The following is a 23,735-nucleotide window of genomic DNA, read 5'->3' as shown; positions in this document are numbered from 1 at the left end:
TGCAGCATGCGCAAAGCTATAGGTCTGCCGGAGGCTAGCACTCCACCTTGCCACCCTCCCCCGAATATCATAGAATATTATCGCATGAAGACCTAAAGCTGTATTCCAAACGGTGCATCGTGTACTGAAATATACATGACCATCGCGCGTGTGCAGGACCATAAATCATGTGCGCATAAAGATAACACAAGGATAAAGATAGAGGCTGAAGGTGTTCGTAAGAGTGGCAGTTTGAGTACTTTGGGTACTCCATAAAGACTACTAAAGAAGCGCGAGCTGGACACAGACGGTAAAAATGCCCATACACACTCACACACCGCCTCTGTGTGTGTGTATGGGGCTTCTCTTAGGTCTATGTCCTGTTCTGCACTTCTTTAGCCGTTTTTTACTGAAGGTATTATAAATCTAATGATCGCCGCCGTTATAACAGTTGCCTTCGTTCCCACTTTCTTGTGTTTGTGTGAATGCGTGTGCGTGGAAAAAAAAAGGGGGGGTGGCAATATTATTTATCACATGTTACTGGTGAACTATAGCAATAAAGAAACCAGACACAGCGGTAGCACAAGCTTCAAAGGCAGCGGGGAAAAAATAAAGCAACTCCTCGTCGAGTACACGGCTATGCATTTCCCAGGTAAATTATTGAGGCAGGCGTCCATGTGCACCAAAGCCTCGAAATTAGATCGCTCCTAAGCGAGATTCCCCAAGAACTGCGTTAGCTTCGCTTCATCACTCATGGCGCCGTCTTGGCCGGCGGAAGGCGTATCGGCGGGCTTACCGGCTCGCTCTCGCTGAAGACCGTGGCGGCACGATGCCGATAGACATAATTATGCGCATCGGTCGCTGGCGCAGCGCATTTTCGGCCTGGCTACAAGCCTCACCAGTGCCGAGGGAGCTCAGTTCGATCAGGCCCGCTGCCAGCGACGAACTAGAGGGGTGCCGATGCAAGGTGGAAAAAAAGGCTTTTGGGGAAGCGCGATCTTGGCTCCCCGTGGGGCAATTTATCACGGGTTTACGACGTTAGCCGAGGTTTACTCGAAGAGCGATGAGCAGGTCTTCCCGAAACGGGACCACAGCTAGGGTGGCAGTGTCGGAGTGAACCGGGTAGGTACGGATTTATGGAAGCCCGTTTATAGACACTGGCCAGCTCAGGCAATAGCTGATTACCGCAAAGTGCGGAGTATGCCATTTCTGTACCGGAAGTATTGAAATAGTGTCTCCCTTATCCTATCTGTTAATCAGGCATAGTTATCTTCAAAAGTAGTTTTTCACCTTCTGACTGCAGAAATGTATCGTCACTGTCGATGCATAATGGGCTGCTTGGTGCCACTATTAGGGACAATGAATAATGGTTGCACAATGATGACGGAGCTAAAAAAAGAAGCTGGTGGATTCATCCCATCCCGCAGCCGTGGTGGGCGTTCTACAACTACGCCACGGCTTAGAGTGGAACAAAGAGGTGAAACTAGTTTCATGTAGACGCAATTAGTTAAAGGACATATGAACATTTAACAGGGGCAATATTCAGTACTTAATATATAAGAAGGCTGTACGGTGATATTAACTGTAGTATGAAGACGATGGGCCGACAGCGAAGACGCTGGCGACACGACATGGATGGCAAAGACTGTAGTGTGGTGTGACGACGACAATCACGACGATGACGGCGCCTAGTCCATCGACGCTTGGTTGATTAACACCAAAGACCGCGAAGGGCCGTACTTGCGAGAGGAACGCTGAGAATGAGTGACGCAGCACTCTTCGAATGAACGCGCTTCGCTCGGCCAAAGTTCTGTAAGCCCCCGTCATCTTTAGCAGATAATTATTATTGCCAGTTCAATCCTCAACCTTAACTGTCTGCGAGTCTAATCTTCAGTCCGTGCATTCTCAAAATGGCCAAATGCTATCTACCGCAACCCGCAGCGTAGAATGAGTGGTTGTGGTGCTCTGCCTTTCAGCACGAGGTCGCGGGCTCGAGACCCGGCCGCAGCTGCCACATACCGATGGGGGAACAATGCAAGGATGCTCGCGTACAGTCGTTATGAATATGAAAGCGAACAGCGAATTTTTTTAACGATGATAACCGGTGATGCATGGGTTCAAATATGGGAACTTTGAGTATCACTGAAAGCTTTTATGGAGGACATGTGTTCAGCTCCGACGCACGTTTGGAAAAAAAAAGTGTTTTCCTGTCGTATCGATGGAGATTTTACATAAATATAGGCGCGTGTTAAGAACCCCATGTCCCAGAATATAATCTGGAACTTCCCACTACACACGCATCCACGCTATATGTTTGACGCGTTAAAAATTACTCGTAAAAAGCGTTGATAGCTGGGGGCTCTGGCACGGGTTCATCTTTTTTAACAAACTGCGTGGTAGGACAGGACACAACGAAAGAAGTGAGACAGATGAGCCGAGACTACCAACTGATTTATTGAAGGTTCCATCTAAATGAGTGCGTATGTGGAATGTTCGGCTCCCGCTTCTGTGCTCGTTTTCGGACTGATTTCTGTGATTCCTAGCAACGAAATGTGCACTATTCGACGCAGTTTCTTCTAAGGAACACGCCGATGTCCGATTTTTCTTCCCGTCAGTGAACTCTTTTCCATTTCCGAGGCTTTTTAGTTCGGACCACGCCGCGGCTCAGCTAGCCTTACCCGACTAGGCCTATGGTCGGGGGCGAGGAGCGAGCAGGCCCAGGCCTCGCTCGTACGTGTGCGCGGCAGTATGCCCGCTATGGAGACCGTCGTGCCGGGAGAGGACATCTCCCAAGAAGAAGCGAATCGCCCTGGCTGGACGACGGCCATGGGCAGAAAAAAGAAGGCCACACCGGGACCGACCGTTCCGGACCGAGGCAACGAGGGACGAGCAGAGAGCTGCGGGCCGCACGGCCGGCCCGCAGAGCGCGGTCAAGCGCCTCGTCGCCGCATCGAGGCTCCCCCGGCTACCGAGGGACCACATTCGCATCATAGTGAGGCCGAGAGACGGCCTCGACGTAAAAAAAGTGAGTCAGATTCGCCTGGCGCAAGCGCTAGCAATGGCGGCCTCACTCCCGCCGAACGAGACCGAGGAAGACATCGTTTGTCCGAACGCAACCCAAAACATTCTCGTCGTGTCCACGCCAGCCGAGAAGAACGCGAACGCATACGCCGGAGTTCAAAAGCTTCACCTAAGAGAAGGCGCATACAATGTGGCCGCATACATTGCGGCGCCGGACAACACGTGCAAGGGGGTCATCAGAGGAGTGGACCCCGAAATCAACGAGGCCCAGCTTCAGGCCATGATCGTGAACCAAAGAAATCCCATGGCCTTGGAAGCCAAGCGGATCAAAAACACCTCGACGGTGGTAGTGCTCTTCAACGGCATGAAAGTGCCGAACTACGTCATGTGTGGCGTAAGCCTAATACGCTGCACGCTCTACAAGCGGCAGAACGACGTGTGCTACGGGTGCGGTGACTTGGGTCACAGAGTCGACGTCTGTCCTAATCCTGACAAGAAGAGGTGCCGCGGCTGCAGAGCCAACGACCCGGCTGCAGACCACCAGTGCTCGCCCAAGTGCGCCCTCTGCGGGGGCCAACACCCGACGGCGGACAGCAAGTGCAAGCAACGATACCAAATCCCTTACGTCGTGCGGCGCAGGAGGCGCCGACGCAGAAATGCGAAGAAATCGCAGCTGCAAAGCCATCCGCAACAGCTAGAGAGTAGATCACGTGATTCCAGCGTGTCAAGTGCCCCCAGAGGAGGACGTTCGACAATGCCGACACTACAACAGCGCAGCCGATCGAGAGGCCGTTCTCGCTCCAGGGGGCGCTCCCGCCCCCAAGTGCGCATTCAAGAAGGGCCGACCTGGGCGGACCGGGCCAAGCCAAAACCGCCTTCACAATCAAAGGTAACGCAGGTAGCATTGCCAAAGCATAACAAGGAATACTCTAGGATAGCTCAGCTAGCGGAAGAAAACGCGCGCCTCAAGGCGGAGATTCAGCAAATGAGGGCGGATTTCGAATCGTTTCGGAAACACGGTTCCACTCCTCAGCTAGTCGACCAACAGCAGCAGCAGGTGCCGCAAAGTACACCGACCCCGCAAGGGGAGCAGTCGGTTCGCTCGGTCAAACGCAGGGCCCCTCCCCTGACGGAGGAGGGAAACCCGGCGGAACCCGAGTCCAGTAGCGTCCTATTGGGAATTAAGCAGTCGATTAGCTCATTGCAGCTAATGGTCCAGCAACTAGCGGAGAGCATGGTAGCGCTCGCGGCGAGAGTGACGCGTATCGAAGCACACGTGGCGCCTGTGGGTGCTAAACAAATCCAAGGCATCAATCATGGCGACCAACTCAACTAGAGAGCTGTTAGTGTGGCAGTGGAATTGCGCTAGCTTCAAAAAACGCAAGGCTCCGCTGCTACAGTTCGTTGCCTCACAGGCGGACAAACCGCACGTCATAATCTTACAAGAAACTTTGGGTAGCGAGGTGTCCCTGCCCGGCTACCGGGTCGCCTCGTCGAAATTCGAACAGGGTAAGCGCGGAGTGGCGCCCCTCGTCGCGAACAAATGCTCCTTCCAGGAACGAGATTTGAAATTAGGCAACGCGAAAGCGGAGATAACCGTGATCGAAATCATACCGAACAGTTGGCTGAAAAACAGCGTATTCGTAGTGAACGTGTACAGCCCGCCCTCTGACCACAGACAGTCGTTCACATCGATAATAACGAAGGCGGCCTCAATGGCCAGGGGGGCCCCTCTCATAGTGGCAGGAGATTTTAACGCGCCCCACGGAGCATGGGGTTACGCAAGGCCAGTGCCTAAGGGAGAGCGGCTATTGGTGGCAGTCACTACGTGCTCGCTAGAGCTGGTGACGGACCCCCGCTATCCGACTCGACTAGGCACGTCGGTGGCGCGGGACACGACGCCCGACCTGACCTTCGTCAAGAACGTGCGAGGGGCCGAGTGGCGCAACCTGCACGAGAACCTCGGCAGCGACCACTACATACTGGCGGTCACGATCCCCATCAGGGCGGCACCACCGAGAGAATTTAAGGTCACCGACTGGGACGCCTTCCGCAAAATAAGGAAGGAAGACACAAACGAATACGCGGATCTAGACAGTCTTTTTAGAAGGCTCAAAGAGGACGTTAACACCGCGACGAGGGTTGTCCAAACTGAACTGAACGTGGAAAGGATGGACGCGAGATTGGCACACCTATTAGAGGCAAAGAATTCCATCACGGCCAGGTGGAGAACGCAAAGACTGAATCGCAGACTACGAAAGAAAGTAGCGGCACTAAACCGGGAAATCGAAGCGCACTCGATCGAGCTTTCCAAGCAACAGTGGAACGAGGTGTGCGCGTCGGTAGACGGACAAATGAGAACCGGGCGCAAATGGAACCTCCTAAAGCAACTGTTAGACGACAAACAATCCAAAGGAAGTCAGAGATTGGCAATCGATAGGATTTTACAAAAGCAAAAGGAGCAGGGCAAAACGGAAAGCGAGTTCCTAAAGGAGCTGGCGGAGACGTATCTGCCACTGGGCCCGTCAGGTGACGGCGACTATCCACAATACGCGGGGGCAGAGGTCGAAGAACTCGACGCGCCTTTCACGGAATCAGAAATTTGGGATGCCTTACAAGGCCTCAACGGACGCTCCGCTACAGGCCCGGACGGGGCCTCGAACAAACTGTTGAGGAACCTAGACGGAAGGTCGGTCGAGAAGCTCACCGAAGAAATCAACAGAGTGTGGGAAACGGGAGAAGTACCAGAGGTGTGGAAAGAGGCCTCGGTCATACTTATACCGAAACCCGGTAAACCACTTGCGGCGGAGAACATGCGGCCAATATCGCTCACCTCGTGCGTAGGCAAGACGGCCGAACATGCCATACACAACCGAGTATCCCGGTACATAGAGAGAGAGGGCCTCTTCCCACATAACATGGTGGGCTTCAGACCGGGTCTCTCCACACAGGACGTAATGTTGCTACTCAAAAAGCATATAATTGACGGCATGACCAGAGACACCAGGGGCATACTGGCCCTGGACCTAACGAAAGCGTTCGACACGGTCAAACACAGATTTCTAATGGAAACGATCTCGATGATGGGGCTCGGCCGGAAATTCCACTCTTACATAGGCTCCTTCCTCAGAGACAGGAAAGCCACGATCAAAATTGGACAGGCCACGTCCGATTGGTACACGCTGGGCGCGAGGGGCACCCCACAAGGGGCGGTGCTCTCCCCACTATTATTCAATCTGGCAATGAAAGGGCTCTCTGACCGGCTGACGAGAGTGACCAACGTCAATCACGCCCTGTACGCAGACGACATTACGGTGTGGTGCCCGGGAGGGTCCGACGCAGAAGTCGAGCAGGCTCTTCAAGAGGCACTGGACACAACGGAAGAGTACCTGAAGGAAACGGGACTCCGTCTGTCACCCAACAAATCGGAACTGTTGCTGTACAGGCCCTCAAAACAAGGCATGAGGAATTTGACGCCGATCGATCAAATACCGATCAAATTACATACGAATGCCGGCCAGCCGATTCCCAGAGTGGACACTATACGAATCCTGGGGCTGCTAATTGAGGCGAAAGGTGGTAACACACAAACTGTCATGAAACTAACGTCCAAAATGGAGAACATGCTCCGGCTGATCCTCAGGGTGACGAACCGCAGAGGAGGGCTCAGCGAGAGCAGTCTCATCAGACTTTACCACGCCTTCCTCATGAGTCACGTCAATTACGTAGCCTCGGCGCTAAAATGGACCAAGAGAGGCGCGGCCAAAATAGAGACACTGATGCGCAAGAGCGTCAAAAGGGTGCTAGGTCTCCCGATCACTACAAGCACGGAGCAGCTCGATCGGTTAGGGGTCCACAATTCACTATCAGAAATCATCGAAGCGCAGACCAAGGCACAGGTCGTGCGGCTGTCGACCACCAGGGCCGGCAGGCGCATCCTAGAAGAAGCAGGGATAAATGCCGAGGCAGAGTGCAACGCACACAAGATTGCGCTCAGCGCGGCGGTAAGGGGCACTTTCAAGGTAGAACCGCTTCCGAGAAACGTCCACCCGCAATTCAACGAGGGGCGCCGAAAGGCGAGGGCCCGAGCACTGCTGAAATCGACCGCCAACTGCCCGGGCCTGGCGGCATTTGTAGACGCGGCCCAGTATGGGCGCAGCGACCGGTACGCGGCCGTCTCGGAACGCGTGGATGGCACAATAATTAACGCAGCATCGGTCAAGGGGGTAACGTCCGAAGTGGCCGAACAGGTGGCAATAGCCATGGCAATGAGAGACCCCGAACGTCCTCACGTCTACACAGATTCGCGATCGGCGGCAAGAGCATTCACCTCGGGCTCGATATCCCGGGAAGCGGCGGCCGTCCTCGGCAGCGAGGGAGCCGCGGGTCAGCACCTCGTCAAATGGTTTCCAGCCCACATGGGGGCCGACGTGCACTCCGAATTTCCCAACGCCAACGAGCTGGCGCACGGACGCGCGCGAGGACTCACGCACCGCGGCGATCGTGGCGAGCGAGGTGGCGGGGAGGGAGGGGAGCACCGAGACCCGCTGCTCACCTTCAACGAAGTAACAACACACTATCAGCTGTCGAGGAGGACCTTCCCACTCCCCCACGCTAAACTCACGAGACCACAGTCATCGATATTCAGAATGCTTCAGACAGGGTCGTTCCCCTCGAGAGGCAGACTGAGCCGTTATTCACCAGAAGTAGAGCCTCAGTGTCCGGATTGTGGCGAATCTTACTGCTCGCTAGCGCACATGCTTTGGCAATGCTCCGCGTTAAGCGGCACCGTGTTCACTAAAGAAGAAGACTGGGTGGACGCCCTGCAAAGCGACGACCACCAGACTCAGCTCCGGGCCGTCCAGAGGGCTCACGAAAGGGCGGAGGCTCACGGGCTTCCCGTCCCAACGTGGGTGCGGCCCGCGACCCCTGCCGCCAACTAAACCAAGAGTGGGTGGGGAGGGGTTCCTCAGGACACAATAAAGTTATTTCCTCCTCCTCCTCCATCTAAATGATTTATTGCTACGTTGGTAACATTGACAGTGACACGTCACCCATGATGGACATTATTTACGTGAAATCTGTGCTTTGAATAAATCAGATGTTACTCTGCGCTTGTCTGTTTGATTTCTTTCCTTGTGGCCTGTCCTACCACGCAGTTCGTTAAAAAAAATATTTCTTGGTGTAGCGCTCAAACGATGGCACTGCAATGAAATACTTGCTATTACTCAGGAATGCAGCACATATGACACCTTTATCACATTCGTGTTCAATGTTGTACTTGTATTCGTGCTGCCAATGCTTGTCCCTACAAACAATTTAACGATATCTATGGATTACCTAAAAATTATTAGCAGCATAGGCACAGGGAACCGTTATTTTTTCATGTCATTAAGAGAAATAAATATTGTGCCTACCCTTTTATCAGCCGATGTGCCTAACCGCCCCATCCATATATAACCATGCATATGTGATCTGTAGTAGAATATCCATGTACCGATGTCACGACGTTCAATTCCGGGATATGGGGTACGTGGGTGCGTCATTCTTTATCGATAGCGTAGGCAAGCCAACTCACACTTATCCTCATCGCTGAAGTCTTCACCACTACAGTTGGGCAGTCCATCGCATACCAGCGATCTGTCGATGCAATACTCCCTCGTCTCGGTGCAACTGCGGGATTCCGAGTTCATGCAGTACTGGCTCTTTGGGCATGTGTACTCCTTGCAGACGTCTGTGAAAACAGAAAGCAGGAATAAGAACAGCCACACGTGTTGTTCATTCGTCAAACCGAGGGGAGTCCGTGGCAACGGACGATAAATAGGTATGAATTTAAATTTATTCCCATGAAAATACATGTAAACGGCCCGGAATACGAGATGGGCTGTTGTGCTCCTATTTTTATCTGAAGTTGGTAAACCGCGTAAAGTGCTATTACAGATCAGGCACTACGAACTGATCTTTGAACAATTGTGCATAATCAGCTAAAATAGAATTTAAAATTAAAATGGGAACCGCGTTAGTGCTTTTTCCGCATCCACCACTTAAGCATCAACTATTGAGAAAATGTGGAAATTTGTCTGAAAAAATAATTTACGATACGGATGTAGTCATCTTTGAAACAGTTAATTTTGATTCGAATGCTCTAAAGTACTAGGAAGTGCATGGTGCAAATGTACACTACTATTTTTACCTCTTTGGTAGTGTGATCTGTCTGAATATGTATATATGTGTGTGTGATAGTTTCGTCGTCGCCGCAGTGGTTGCACGCAGCCCTATCCTTGCGACCGATGCGGTAAGCAAGTGACTTCATAAATGCGACGCCAAGCGACAATCGACAAAATACCGTTGTCTTGGGTCGGGATGATCTAGGTGGAGGAAGAAGTTACAGACATTGGTCCTGTCGATGTAGACGTGTGTGCTAGAAACTAGGTGTGTTCCACAACGATTGTAAGGCATCATATGCAACCATTCGAAGCTTAGCTGCTGCATCCGTTTTTGACTGCGGGTTTGCTTCCTAAACACCGTCTTCGTGAGCAGATCGACAAGTTTCTTCGGCATGTTCGTCACCCATTAGGCCACAGTGGCTAGGGAGCCACTTAAGTGTGACGTAGCGTCCTTGCTCGACGAGGCGATGAAGCAGCTCTCGGATTGCTAGCATTAGTTTTTCGTAGGCTCCACGGCGTAAGGTAGAAAGCAAGTAACGTAGAGCTGCCTTAGAGTCACTGAAAATGTTCTATTTTTGAGGTGGTTCCTCTCAAATTATGCGTAGTGTGCTCCGAATAACAGCAAGCTCCGTGGCTGTCGATGTAGTCTTGGGAACTTCAAAGCAGTGAATTTGGCAGGAAAACATCACTTATCCCGCGCAACCGTCTACAGCCATCAGTGTATAGATAGGTAGGACCATTGCATTTTTACTACAGCTAGAGCAGTGGAAGTTGCTTGAGAGCTAGTGATGAGAATTGTGCCTTAGTTCGAATTCCTGGTACTGTCAGTCGAAATCGTGACTAAGACAAGCATCAACAGCGATGCAAGACACTCGCTGCAGCTGCGTAATCGCATGGGAAGTATGCACAGTAAGGCAATATCATCTGACAGAAAGAAGCGCGTGTTCGGTCTTCTGGCAGTGAGGCGAGATAGGGGAGAGGGGCGCGAGCAACGTGCATGACGTCTGCTCTGAGGGCATCCATACCAAGGTGAATTTTTGCATGTTAGTCATGCGCAGCTGCAATGGTTCCGGATGTTGATGTACATCGTGGTATACCCCTAGGCATACCCTAAGCACATGAGCCTCAGCACTTTCGAGTGTACGGACTGTTGCAATCTGGGTCGCACGCCCCAAGGGTAGCGTTGGCCTGGCGGCCTGGGGCACAACTGGAAGCATCCGAAGGTCCTGGCAAAGCATGAGTCGACTGCTAACAGAACAAATTGTTTATTCTAGAATCGCAAAAGAGCGACCGGTCAGGTCGACCGAAGTGGAGAGACGGGAGAGCACGCTACTCGACGGAAGAATTCGGAGCCTCTCTCTTGGCGTCCGGGGGCAGCTGCTTTCATACTTTCGGAGTCGAGGGCAAGAAGGAACGCCTCGTCAGAGGCGCACGTGACGGCGGGGCACGGACACGCTGAGAGACACGTTGAGACGGGTAGGTGACGCATCCGCCGGGCTGGCGCCGGTCAGACCTCCTCGCTTCACAGTTGGGGGAGCTCCTCTCCCCGGCTGCCGCGCTTTGAGAAGCGTGGGCACCAACATGCACACACACACACACGCACACACGAAGACACGTGGCATTGAAACATGCTGGACGCGCTTGGCGGGGAGGCGTTGCGGCGGCGCTGAACGGGCCAAAATGTCCGCCGCTTTGAACGAAGCCTCGGCGTCCGTTGCATCCGCGCCGGCTATACCGCGCGTCGTAGGCGAAACGTAACAGGAATTTAGTTCTTTAGGTATTGGTCAGCAGGGCCAAGCTGTACCACAATTCCCGACAAACAGCATCCAGTAGATCTGCATCATCACGTGTACCGAAGCACCCAAGGTTTTTCCTCCATGATACTTGAAAAGATGAGAGATGGCTGTCAGGTGCTTCATTATAGAGGCCACATGGGGACTACAACTGAGGTCATGGTCGATGATTGCCCCTAAATACATGTGCGACCTTACATAAGAGTTCTTTCTCATCGTCCCTGATACAGCACACATAGGCAGTCATTCGCGATTGTGCTGACGTGCCTTGACCACTGGCCGCTTTCGGAGTCGACAACCCTGGAGTGCCGACCCTTCACAAGACAGTAAAGGCACTCATTGAAATGTATGTTGGAGTGGCCTATTAGATAGACTAATGCTCATGGACTCATGGGCGTTCACGAGCTTCCCTACATATATATATATATATATATATATATATATATATATATATATATATATATATATATATATATATATATATATATATAATGATATACAACCAAGCACAATATGGGAAAAATCATTTGCTGTTATAATTGAGATGTACAAATGATAAAGGGAAATAAAAGTGGACGAGAAAGCAACGTCTCGCCGGTGGGAACCCAAACCACATCCTTCGTATTACGCGTGCGATACTCTACCCTTGAGCGACGGTGAGCACCGTTTCCCAGGTCCACATTCTTGGGTATTTATGCACGTGTGCAAGACGTGACTCTGCGAGTGTTGAGCAGCGCCACTCATGGCCTGCGGCGGCAGTAGGGGCACGTTTCTTTTATCGCGGGCTTGAAGCATGGCGCGAAATTTTAGGAGTGTGCAGGAAGCTGACAAATAAACAGTCGCATTCTTAAGACATCGAACCTGTCGTAGTGGTAGTGTATACTCTCACTTAACAATGAACGACAATAAGGGGGCGAAAAGATAAGGGTGCAATTTTTTGTCATAACCATATGATCCGCCAGCCATAAGTATACACACACACACACACACACAAACACACACACACACACACACACACACATATATATATATATATATATATATAAATATATATATATATATATATATATATATATATATATATATATATATATGTGGGGGAATATTTTAATATGCACGACATTTTAAGATTGCTGATAGCGGACAGCATAATTCTTGCCCTTGAGATGTATTAGTCGAAGAGGGGGATATTACTGCTACGAGCACGCGAAACAAATATTCGACTAATTAACGAGAATTTGCTAATTAACTTCTTAATGAAGCACTTGATCTCACATGGGAATTTGCGAATTGTAGTCGGTAAATGGGCCCGACGTATTCACTTAAAACCAATTTCCAGCGGGACACTAGTTGAGACATATGATTTCCCATGGTGTGGGACTAAACAACTGAGCGTCCCAGTTACATTCGTGCGTCGATGCATAAAAAGACGCATCGTTAAAAAATATCAAATGGAACAACAGTGCACTTTTACGGCCCCTTTGATAGTGCCTATCTCCAAACTGGTGCCATTGTGGAAATTCACTCCAAGTGAATCCGTCTTGCAATCCCAGCTACAATTGGTCAATTGCAATATGTTCCACAAACAATAAGTTATAAAGTTAATTAGTGATTTTTCATTAATTAGTTGAAATGTGTTCTTATTTCTCTTGCAAAATTTGTCCATATTGCTGGATAATCCAGCTCAAGGACTAGAATCATGCGATCTAAAACAGCAATTTTTTTCAAAATTCATTGCAACATAAATATGGCGGCAACGCGTGTACACACACACACACACACACACACACACATATGTATATATATATATATATATATATATATATATATATATATATATATATATATATATATATATATATATCAGACAATTTTGCGTACAATATCATAAATATAGTACTGCACAATTACGCATTTCAACTAACGGAGTGATCTTTTTTTAACGCAATCACTATAGCACCGCGTTTCAGCAAATGTTCACTCCATGATAGTGTTGCCGTTATTTTTGCTGCAATAATGTGTTAGAGCCAGTACAAATGTACAGAACACTACTTGCCTATAAAACGCCTTAAGTGTACTCTAAATAAAATGCTTGGTCACTCTAAAGGCTCTGGCATTGTACTCACCTTTTGGTTGGAAGGTTACAGCCGTCCACACGAGCTTAAATCCTATTATCTGACCTGGCTGCTTGATAGGGGATGCCACGGTGGTTCGTAATCTGAAAGCAATTACATTTGTAAATATCTTAAACCAATAGAATTTGTTTCCGTTACAAAATGCATTTGGTTGCAATTAAGCGAATACAAGAGGATAAGTTAGCCACCTCACAATGGAGCATCGTAGGCTTTTTACTGTGTTCAATATTCCTTGAGTTTAATTGCAAGAGAAAACCTCGTCGTGCAATGACACGTAGTCACTTACAAACTGAAGTCAATCAATCAGAGGCATTCTATCTTGACTGATCTTTTCCTTTTTTTTATTAACCATTAAACTGCTCAGATCACACAGAAAGCGTAGAACTTCCAATGATGCCATCTGGTGGTTTCAGGGTTTTGACGTGAATTCGTGATTTCATTTATTCATGTTGTTTCGGAGCTGAGCTCGTGAGCTCAGTCTGTGAGCTGCTAGTATCATTCTTATAGTTATCTTCTTTTAATTTCAAGCAACTCGACATGGATAAAATGAAATTATTATTATTGTACATAGCAACGCAGCATATAGATAAATATGCATTTCCTGTCTGAATTCTAAGCGCTATAAAAACAGTTCGAGGTTTTGTTTCTAGCTTTGTTGGTAACAAGGAGTTCACAGAAATGCGCGTCTAAAATTTTCTAGCTGGGGCATCGCATAAAGTAACATCTTTCACACTGATTAAAGCATGTGCCATGAGAAAGATCAAGAGATATGCATTGCTTCGTTCTTTATATAAGTTAGCCGCTCGAATGTTCCTATTTGTTGAGGCATACAATTTTCCTTAGACCAGAATTTTTAACTACCTTCGTGAATGCGTTTTTGCGAGTAATTGACACAATTGACGGAAAAAAAACGAGTGAAATAAAAATCCTAATGTGAGAGGAAATCCAGCGTTCTTTTTTTCCGTAATCTTCATCGATTACATAATAAGTAGCGTTTGCAGCAGCGATTTAATAAAACGCTGTTCAGTGCTGCCTTTTTTTTTTTCAGGAAGAAGCGACAAGTGCTGTGCAGTTTCAGTAGGAAACCGCTTTTGCCGATGCTATGCCATGCGTTACAATACAGATATGAACACTCCTAGCACGCTTCTTTCATCCACAACTCCTGTGCTGTAGCTTCACTTGTCCCGCTGTAACAACGTGACTGCCTCGCACTCCGATGTCAACGTTCCAAGACATATATATTGGTTGGCAGCTACACCAACACGCATGAAAAAGAGAACTGTACCAAATTAAAATGAACGTTGCGATCAGAAACACAATAGAAGCGCAAAGTGCTTTCGTGTATCTTTACAAATTCGGTTTTGTTTCTTGCGTTTTTTTTTTACCGCTCTGTGAACTAATTGGATTTTAAGTGACCTTTTCATGTTTTAATTACGAAATGTTCAGCTAGTGCATTGACTTAAAGAAATTGCGTGTATGTACTGTATTGTTGTTCATTTACGAATTCGGAATGTGTTTCAAATGCGCTCAATTATGTGTAAATTTCTAACGCCTAAGCTGTTCCTCGCCAACTTGTGATGCGGGGCGTAACAGACCTGTTCGAGATGGTGCGTGCTTTCTTGTTTTTCCTTCTCTCTTTTTTAACGTCAGGAATCCAGATTTCATTTTATATGAATTGCAAACGCCATCTGGTTTTGCAAGGACAATCACATATCTGTAACACCGGTGTCACACCTACACTCCTGATGGCGATCGGCGCCGTTTCGTTCTGAGCTTGATACGGATAGATTGTTGGCTACACGGAAGCAGGGTTTGGGTACGGTCTAGTTGGTCTCCGTCGTTCTTTTGGTCCCTGTATTTGTACGCGCTGTAAGTGTTGTTTGCTACACTGTCATTTGCGATCGCAATCTTGCGGGATCCGGATCCGGACAGTCGCGATCCCTGAATTGCAATCAGGCCTCCTGATCGCGACTGCAAGCTGACATCTGCGCGCTCTAGCGCAGTATTCTGAAAGTGCTAAAAACAAAAAAAAAGTGAAGGCAGCTCAATAGGGAAAAAAAAGGTTTAAAATATTTTTATCAGCAATAGTAAACCACAAAAGTTAAATAACTTCCAAATTTAACCATATTACGTAAATCTGAATTTGTAGTAAAGCCAATATGCAGTTCGTAGAGTTACTGAAGATCAGCAGTCGATAATAACTCGACTCGGGTTGTTAAATGGTCCAGCAGAGACCATTTTTGATCGCGATCAAGAAATCCGATCCTGAGGAGCTCCGATCGCGATCAGAACTGTATGTGTAGCAATGGTGCTAGAAATGACGAGAGGAAAGAAATAACTGGCCTATGGCCAGCAGTTGGGTTGCCGAAAAAAAAAAGTTTGTTGCTGTAAAAATATTTCTAGAAAAAAGACAATCATCTAAACTTTTACTAAATCTTCGTGTAATGCGTCAAGAAGGTTTAACTTAGGTATATGGTGTTATGCAGTAAAGTGGTATCCTGTGTAATTACAACAAAAGTCTGCGCAAAATTGTAAACTGCGTGTTTTCACAGGCAACTTCAACTATATTAGTAATGTATGGACCTGTGCGCTTTTATACATACATTTATGTATTCTTGTATTTATTTTAGTGGCTTCCTGAACTTCCTTGCAGAACCTTTATATAGTCGCACTATTCCACACTATTTAGTGTTTTTCGACGCCTTTCGTGATTTCGTTTTTCTTTTTCTTTTGCTATGCGACTTGGCTTAGCCATTGCCACCTAAAGGCACGAACTTCTCCTATACAACCGTGTTACTTAAGAAAAGAGAATTCATTTATAAGTGGGAATATAAAGCAAAAATTTCAAGCAATTTCACCCACCTGACGAGTATTCGGTTCCTCTTGGACAGCTCAGTTTTCTCGTCAGTATTCTTATAGTATTTGAGATCTCCGCAATAACGTTTGAGCTGTACAGGATTCACCTTCAGATTCGAGTAGCCGTCGAAAATGGCAAGCTCCGCTTCGCCACAGTTCGCTGCGGGGTGACAATAGAAATATGCTCAGTGAGTTAACAGCCAACTGAGTCTAGCAGACTGCGTCTATCGTTTGCTGAAAAAGCCTTCTTCAGAAATGTAACAGATAAACGACAGCCTTTTCATCGCAGCTGCTATTCAGTCACACAATTGTCATTCAAGTAAATAGTTGGTCTATTTAATTAGGCGAAGAAACGACTTACCGAATACCGAAGAGTTCAAATAACGATTGTAAATTCTCGATAGCTTACTAAGGAGCGTGAAACTGACAATTTCTATGACCGAGTGCTGCCGATACCGACTCTAGCTTCGGTTAATAGTAAGGTTTGGTTTTAGTGCTACGGGGAGCAAGGGGCGTGGTAGGGAGGGGCCGTCGGACAAAGGCTAGAAAAAAAAAAGCCGAATGACCATGGCTCATGTAACGCTTTTATATTGTTTGAGGTTGGGGAAAGGACGAGGCAACTTTGAAGATGACACGCTTTTCTAGATATGCGCCATAAAACTTGCGGTAAAAATGTACCGTTGTCCCACTTGATTTTTTAACAAAATGCTAGGGTATGCAATGAATCACAAACCTAACTGGAACACCCATGTATTTCGTAGCAAACTTTGGCAATGAATATCTCGAAAATAGTGTAATCTCAAAATCCTAAATTCTAATGAAAATTCTAAAGGAATGCGCTTTGCGAAATCACCGGCTACAATTAGTAATTCGCGATAAGTGCCATAAAGTAATAACTTAAGAAGCTAATTAGTGAATTTCGTTAGTTAGTTGAATATGCGTTTCCATTCCTTGTGCAAGGTGCGTCCGCCCCTTTCTATATTACAGCTGAAGGATTGGAAATATGTTATCTGCCATAGGTGACATATAACAGTTCGGCAAAGCATAAAAATGATCGCCTGGTATACAAAGGGTTTCTCAGAAACAAAGCCTTGTATTGGAATAAAAATTCGTCCTGGGGTGAATGCCATGCCAGGGCGGTCGCTATACCTTTGGACCTAGCAAGCGGGTTGGCAGACCACCGCAGCGAGGCAGAATTATTCGACAACTGGAAATCTCTCCCTGCCTCTTATGTTCAAGACAAACCAGCTAGAGCGACTTTGCCATACATGTATTGGTCCCTCGTTCGATGCCCTGTACCAAACAAATTTTTCTTCAGCAATGAAGATGTTTTCTTCGTTTCTGAGAAACTTTCCGCCATGCGCCAGCTTCCGTCGAACTGTTTTTTTTTATATATATGTAAGGTTTCCTTTTACTCCCAGTTGTCGATTAATTCTGCCTCGATGTGGAGATCGCTGTACGTTTTCTTTTACTGACAATCGAGTTAGCAGACCACCCCAGCAAGACAGAATTAATCGACAACTGGAAGCAAAAGGAAACTTTATAGAGAAAATCAGTTTGGCGGCAGCCGACAACATGGAGGAAAGTTCCTGAACAACAAATAAAAACCTCATAGTTGAAGAAAAATTCGTTTGGTCGAGGGTGTCGAACGCAGGACGAATGCGTTTCCGGGCCAGTCCCTCTAGGTGGCTTAAAATCAACATAAAAGGCCAGAAAGCGAGGATATTTCTTATCCGTCAATTTCGCCCTTATGATGGACAAACAGGAATTTTCACGTAGGTATAGAATCTTGCCGTGGCGCTTACCAATGCTGCCCTTTAGCTGGAGCTCTAGGACGCGGATATAAATGTGCTTGTCATAGTCGACGCGTATAAGCCAGGTGCAGTCGACGTCCTTGGGGAAGGTCTCCGGGTAGCCCGGAGACACCAGGTCACCGCCCACGCCAGTCAGTGTGCCGCCACAACCGGTCACGTTTCGCGTGGATTGCGGCGGGTGAATGAAACCTGTAATAAAATCGCCAGCGAGTAAGAGGCACTGGTTACGACTTTAACACGGCACTTCATCAACGCTTTACAACCTATAATGCTCGTTCAGACTTCGCCTGCAGCCAGAAGCATGGAGTCAACGGTGTGCGGCATGCACCTTCGGTGCCACGCACCCCTTAGCATGACCCTGCCAAACATAATTATAAGCAACCGAAAGAACGTTTACAGCAGCACGGCTCAAGATGGGTGTTGGCTTTAGCGTCGTGGTGCAATGCTCAGCAAATACTGGCACTTGTGAGCCCACAGGCGAGCAAATTGGTGCACTAAGTAGTAGTCAGCGTTATCTCCGGGATCGTGGACTTGTGAAACGATTGTTTTGCACTCGTTTCAACAGGAGTACTATTCTGGGAGCTAGTTAATGTGTTAAGATGTCTTGCATGCGTGCGCACGCTCACGTGTTGATGTCGGTGTGTTGGAGGGAGGACAGGAAGTGTTAAAGGGAGGTTTTTTATACTTGCTATAAATAAAATAAAAATAAGAAACATGCTCAAGCCTAAAGTTAGGGAAGGCTTATTTAGAATTGTAGCCTGCATCAATATCCATTATAGTGTTTTTTGCAAGGACAATGTACCGCACCAATTTTGTGCAGATGATAACACAATCCTACTTATCGATTTGTTTCATTTTTCTAAGGGGCTTATAGAACGTAATCAAGCCTCTTTTCTTTTTATGATAAATTATTTAGTTACAGCGATGACTATAACTCCGTGGCTATGATGACCACAGACACAGTACTTTACTTTCGTGTAAAAGTTGCCACTACGGCACCTCGGAAGTGGGTATGATACGGCACAGATGTCACCTATGCATTAGGCATTCTCTCGGTAATTATTTTGACAATGAATTAATACTATAAGTGACGTCATGCACGAAATCTTAATCCGACGTGCTGAAGTCGGCAGTTGCACGCTTCAGAAGATCCATAGAAGCAATTCCTCACATTAGTAAGGCGGAAATGGAAATGCCTTCCATCACAGCACGATAGTGTAACAATCCCCTTTATCCAAACACTTCCTCCCAATAAGTTGAACATGCGAAAATTAGCCGTCTAGCAATGTCTTTGTTGTTGTTGTCGTCGTCGTCGTCCTCGTCTTTCTTGTTGTTGTTTTATTTCATTTTACGTTAAACCCTTATCCAGGTACTCCTTTCCTTTTTTCATCTGAGGCAACAAGGAGCTGTGCAGTTGTGCCCTCCTGAAAACGCGAGTTAGTTCGTATGAACACAGCCATGGAACTAGCTACTAAAAAAAACTTTCAAGCCATTTTTTCTTCCTGCCGCCGCCAAAGCGTGTATTATATGTTCTTTCTTTTTCTTCCTTTACATATCCAACTAAGTATCTATTTTGCATCAGACATACTCCATCCGCTAATATGTTATTTTTCTACTGCCACATTGCACTATATTCGCGATACATTCTCAATGAGCCTAGGGATATTTTTCATGGTGGATGACGCCACAGCATAGGAAAAGGGAGGCCGCATTCCTGAAAACTCCTTTTCAGCATCAAGATAAAGCGCACCGTATTTGGCGCACTGTATGGAATAAGAAAATTCGTCGCACCGGGAAGAACTTGCCATTTTGCAACATTCCGTTGCAGCCATAAAACAGGTGGCATATGCTATCTTAACACAACGACAAGATTATTGCCCTCCGAAATTGATGGCGAGGAAAGATGGTATTTCTTCTTGCTCCGTTCCGAAAAGACCTCATTTCCTCGCCCGAAAGCCGAAGGATGTCGCCGGGCAAAGCAAAAGAGACCAGAAGTAATGCTGCCTCTTAACACGGTCATCATCATCATAATCAATATTCCAGTTGATGGCCTTTGTACAACGAGAGATTTCTCGAGAAAACTATGGAGTATTCTGCCGTTCGACACCGCTACTTGAATAAAAGAAAGGACAGAAGACAGAGAAAAAGTGCCTTCTGTTTCCTTTTAATTTTTTTGTAGTGCTTTCTTTGCACCTTTTGGCATGGCGTTTCATACGTTTCTTTATTTCGCCTTCCTCTGAAACCTTTCATCGAGCTCGTTGCAGTTGCAAGCTTCCTTTGAAAATGCTCCTTGGGGAGATTTGTCGTATTCATTTCGCCACCCTGCGTTCTAAACCTGCTTTTTTTTTTTCAGACGAGTATGCGGAGAGCCGACTCCGTGAACTAGCAAGAAAATGACATGGCTGGAAAGTAAGACTATGCCGTAGGATGTCTCTATCTGCGGCTGTTGTTGCAGTGAACCATGCGATGTGACGAGAAGAGCTCATGCAGCCTTTTCACTGAAGCGTTTTCGTGAGCTCTGCGTTCTTTGAGTAATGAAGCATAATTTGGTTGCTGAAGCAGCCTTTGTAGCGTTTGGCGTTTTGTTCTTGTTTCCTTTTTCGTGTGTTCATTTGTTTTTTTGTGAACGTGTGAGCCATGGTGTCTGTTGCGCTTTAATATATGTAAATTGTAATACTGACAGCGACAACGCGCAGCCGTTCTCATTTCTAACGAAGGCGAACATGTAATGTTTCCTTCTTTATTTGCTCTATTTTTTCCAGTATTAGGGGCGCTGCAAGTGGTCTGACAAATCCCGTCTTGAGAAAGGCTTTTACTTTTTTAATGATGAAAGAACAGCTTGAGGGCCAGCTCGGAGCCCAAGCTCCAGCTCTCACTTTCGGGTTTTGTTCTACTACACAAGCGTTGCAGAGCACTAGATAAAGCGCTGTATCAAAAGGCGATCCCAAAATATTGACATTTTGTCAAAGCGAAAAGTGACGAGCAATATGTCGATGAGCGAAAAGAAATAGCAATATGTCCGTGGCTATAGTGCCACATTTTTAGTAAATGATAAACTTGATGTCGGGGGATCGGATGTTATTTGTGTGTGTGGGTGCGTGTGCGTGTGTGTGTGTGTGTGTGTGTGTGTGCGTGTGTGTGTGCGTGTGTGTGTGTGTGTGTGTGTGTATATGCGTGTGTGTTTGTGTGCGTGCGTGCGTGTGTGTGTGTGTGCGTATGTGTGTGTGTGTGTGTGTGTTTATGTGTGTGTGTATGTGTGTGTATGTGTGTGTGTTTGTGTGTGTTTGTGTGTGTTTGTGTGTGTGTGAGAGAGAGAGAGCATGTTGTTGTCTATCGTTGAGGTTAAAAAAAAAACGTTATGGAGTTTTACGTGCGAAAACCTCTTTCTGAGTATGAGCCACGCCGTAATGGAGGACTCCGGGAGTGTCGACCATCTGAGGATCTTTAACGTGCACCTAAATCTAAGTACACGGGTGTTTTCGCATTTCACCCCCCCCCCCCCCCCCCCCCATCGAAATGCGGCTGCCGGGGCCGGGATTTGATGCCGCGAATTCGTGTTCAGCAGCCCAACACCATAGCCACTGAGCAACCCCGTCGGGTTACCGTTGAGAATTCTGTTTTACCAGCTTTGAACCTTCGCAATTTCGAGTCTAGCCAGTACAAAATATACCCATCTATCAAACTTTTCCAAATTTCTGACACATTTTTATGGCATATATGGTTCCTCTTTACGTGTTCTGGGCTTTATAAATTGAGTGTTTTGTAAGGAAGCAAGTCGGCTGTTATATTACTACATAATGGAAGCTCTCCTTTATTACTCCTTACAATGCTTAACACCTAAGAAAAAAAACTTACACACACAGACAGTTAATTACGCTTGTTTAACTTCAATTTCTCAGTCAGCGCCTTAAAGTTGGGTTTAAAATGTGCTGTCACATTGCGCCGTATTTATCGAGGATTCTTTTCCTTAAATTTCATTGATTTTGATGCGAAGCGTCAAATGGCCCATTGAACTAAAAAGCTGGCTTCTGTCTTCTTTCCTATTTGCTGCGACACCACGTCCCGGCCATTTTTTTTCTAGGTGGCTTTGTCCCGGCGCGCCTTGACGAAGAAGAGCGACAGAAATGGAACACCTGCAAGGGAAAGGGAACACAAGCGCGCCAGGTGTTGTGTCAAGATAGAGGGCATTGCCGCGACGCGAAGTCACCCTCGCTCTCGCTCTCAGAAGCCAGAGCTGTCCACGCGTTCCATATCCGCGCAAGCTCTCGTCTGCGTTCTAACTGCCCCTTGGTAAGGCAATATCATAGAGTTTCTCACTATAACACCTAGAGGGTAATCTGGCGCCACCGTCTATGGGAGTTTCTTAAGGGGGCACCGTGCCGTCATGGGAACGACGGGATATGTGTCTGCGAGGCTTGTGTTGGCTGGTGTTGTAAGAGGCTTCGTCTAAAACGTGGATATGGCTACGCAAATAACGCGTTCTCAAAGTAAAATCTTCATAAAATGTTTCCATTCACGCAGATTACATCTTTACTCACCCACGATGCATGACCAAGCGAAGAAAAGCAAGAACAGACGACCAACTGTTTCAAAGCGAGCGCGAACCTTGTCGTCTGTCCTCCAACTTTAGCGGTCCGCTGATACTTTTTACGTAACACGTAGTCGTACACACAGTAACAAGTTCCCATAGTTAAACAAAACATGTTTTCGCGTAATAATAAAGGTAAAACAGCTTTTCACGTGCTGTTCTAGTAGAAAATGAATCATTGTGACAGACGGAAAGGTACTTGCCAAGCGCGTCTTCAAGGTGTCCTGTCTCTACGAGAACGATGCCAATCCGAATCCGCAATATACCGGCATTCCCATGCATACCACAGCGCAGCAGCGCCAAATTTCCCTCTAGGTAATGCAGTGAGAAACTCTATGGGCCATAGAGTTTCTCACTATAACACCTAGAGGGTAATCTGGCGCCACCGTCTATGGGAGTTTCTTAAGGGGGCACCGTGCCGTCATGGGAATGACGGGATATGTGTCAGCGAGGCTCGTGTTGGCTGGTGTTGTAAGAGGCTTCGTCTAAAATGTGGATATGGCTACGCCAATAACGTGTTCTCAAAGTAAAATCTTCATGAAATGTTTCCATTCACGCATATTACATCTTTACTCACCCACGATGCATGACCAAGCGAAGAAAAGCAAGAACAGACGACCAACTGTTTCAAAGCGAGCGCGAACCTTGTCGTCTGTCCTCCAATTTTAGCGGCCCGCTGATACCTTTTACGTAACATGTAGCCGTACACACAATAACAAGTGCTCATAGTTAAACAAAACATGTTTTCGCGTAATAATAGAGCTAAAACAGCTTTTCACGGGCTGTTCTAGTAGAAAATGAATCATTGTGACAGACGGAACGGTACTTGCCAAGCGCGTCTTCGAGGTGTCCTGTCTCTACGAGAACGATGCCAATCCGAATCCACAATATACCGGCATTCCCATGCATACCACAGCGCAGCAGCGCCAGATTTACCTCTAGGTAATGTAGTGAGAAACTCTATGCTATGGGCAATATCAAACCAATGCCTCCTTTACTAGATGCCAGCCGCGTTGTCCGTAAACTCGGTTCCTGGCCCTCTGCCATTTTTCTCCTCCGCGAAAAGGCAACGAGTGCCGCTTGTGGCGGACGTCTGCAACCTAGATCACGTGCTGCGGTCTCCGAGATTACCATGGCGTCTGTTACCATCTCAGAGGCCCGCGATAACGCTCGCTAACAGACGCCCGCACATATAAAGCTCCTGCGGAGCATTCAGCCGCCGCTGCCACATCCGCCGGAAGTTGAAAAGGCAACGAGCGCCGCCTCACGGAGTTTATGCTGAACTAACTTCAACTAAGGGAACCGCCGCCGCAATGGGGAAGCGAACAACGCGGCTGGCATCTAGTAAAGGAGGCATTGATCAAACCCTCCAAGCGTCTCAA

At 47.3% G+C, this 23,735-nt stretch overlaps 2 protein-coding genes across 6 annotated transcripts in view; one reads left to right on the top strand and one right to left on the bottom strand.

The window, feature by feature from the left end:
• The window catches only part of LOC139059928 (procathepsin L-like), a 63,749-nt gene extending 43,519 nt beyond the window's left edge, over positions 1-20,230 (top strand). Inside the window, exon 9 of the mRNA XM_070538556.1 lies at positions 20,119-20,230. The gene's annotated coding sequence lies outside the window, so the exon portion shown is untranslated. The remainder of the gene's footprint in view (positions 1-20,118) is intronic.
• Positions 1-23,735, bottom strand: part of LOC139059927 (neuropilin and tolloid-like protein 2) — a 230,261-nt gene that overhangs the window by 14,325 nt on the left and 192,201 nt on the right. For all 5 annotated transcript variants that reach the window (XM_070538552.1, XM_070538553.1, XM_070538554.1 and 2 more), the window contains exons 5-8: positions 17,757-17,954; positions 15,958-16,111; positions 13,087-13,178; positions 8,579-8,734 (exon numbers count right to left, since the gene is read on the bottom strand). In XM_070538552.1, the coding sequence (XP_070394653.1) occupies positions 8,579-8,734; positions 13,087-13,178; positions 15,958-16,111; positions 17,757-17,954 (600 nt within the window). The remainder of the gene's footprint in view (positions 1-8,578; positions 8,735-13,086; positions 13,179-15,957; positions 16,112-17,756; positions 17,955-23,735) is intronic.

This window comes from Dermacentor albipictus, chromosome 5 (genome assembly GCF_038994185.2).
Source record: "Dermacentor albipictus isolate Rhodes 1998 colony chromosome 5, USDA_Dalb.pri_finalv2, whole genome shotgun sequence".
Lineage (NCBI taxonomy): Eukaryota > Metazoa > Arthropoda > Arachnida > Ixodida > Ixodidae > Dermacentor > Dermacentor albipictus.
The sequence above is the reverse complement of the archived record's forward strand: the minus strand, read 5'-3'. Positions and strand labels throughout refer to the sequence as shown.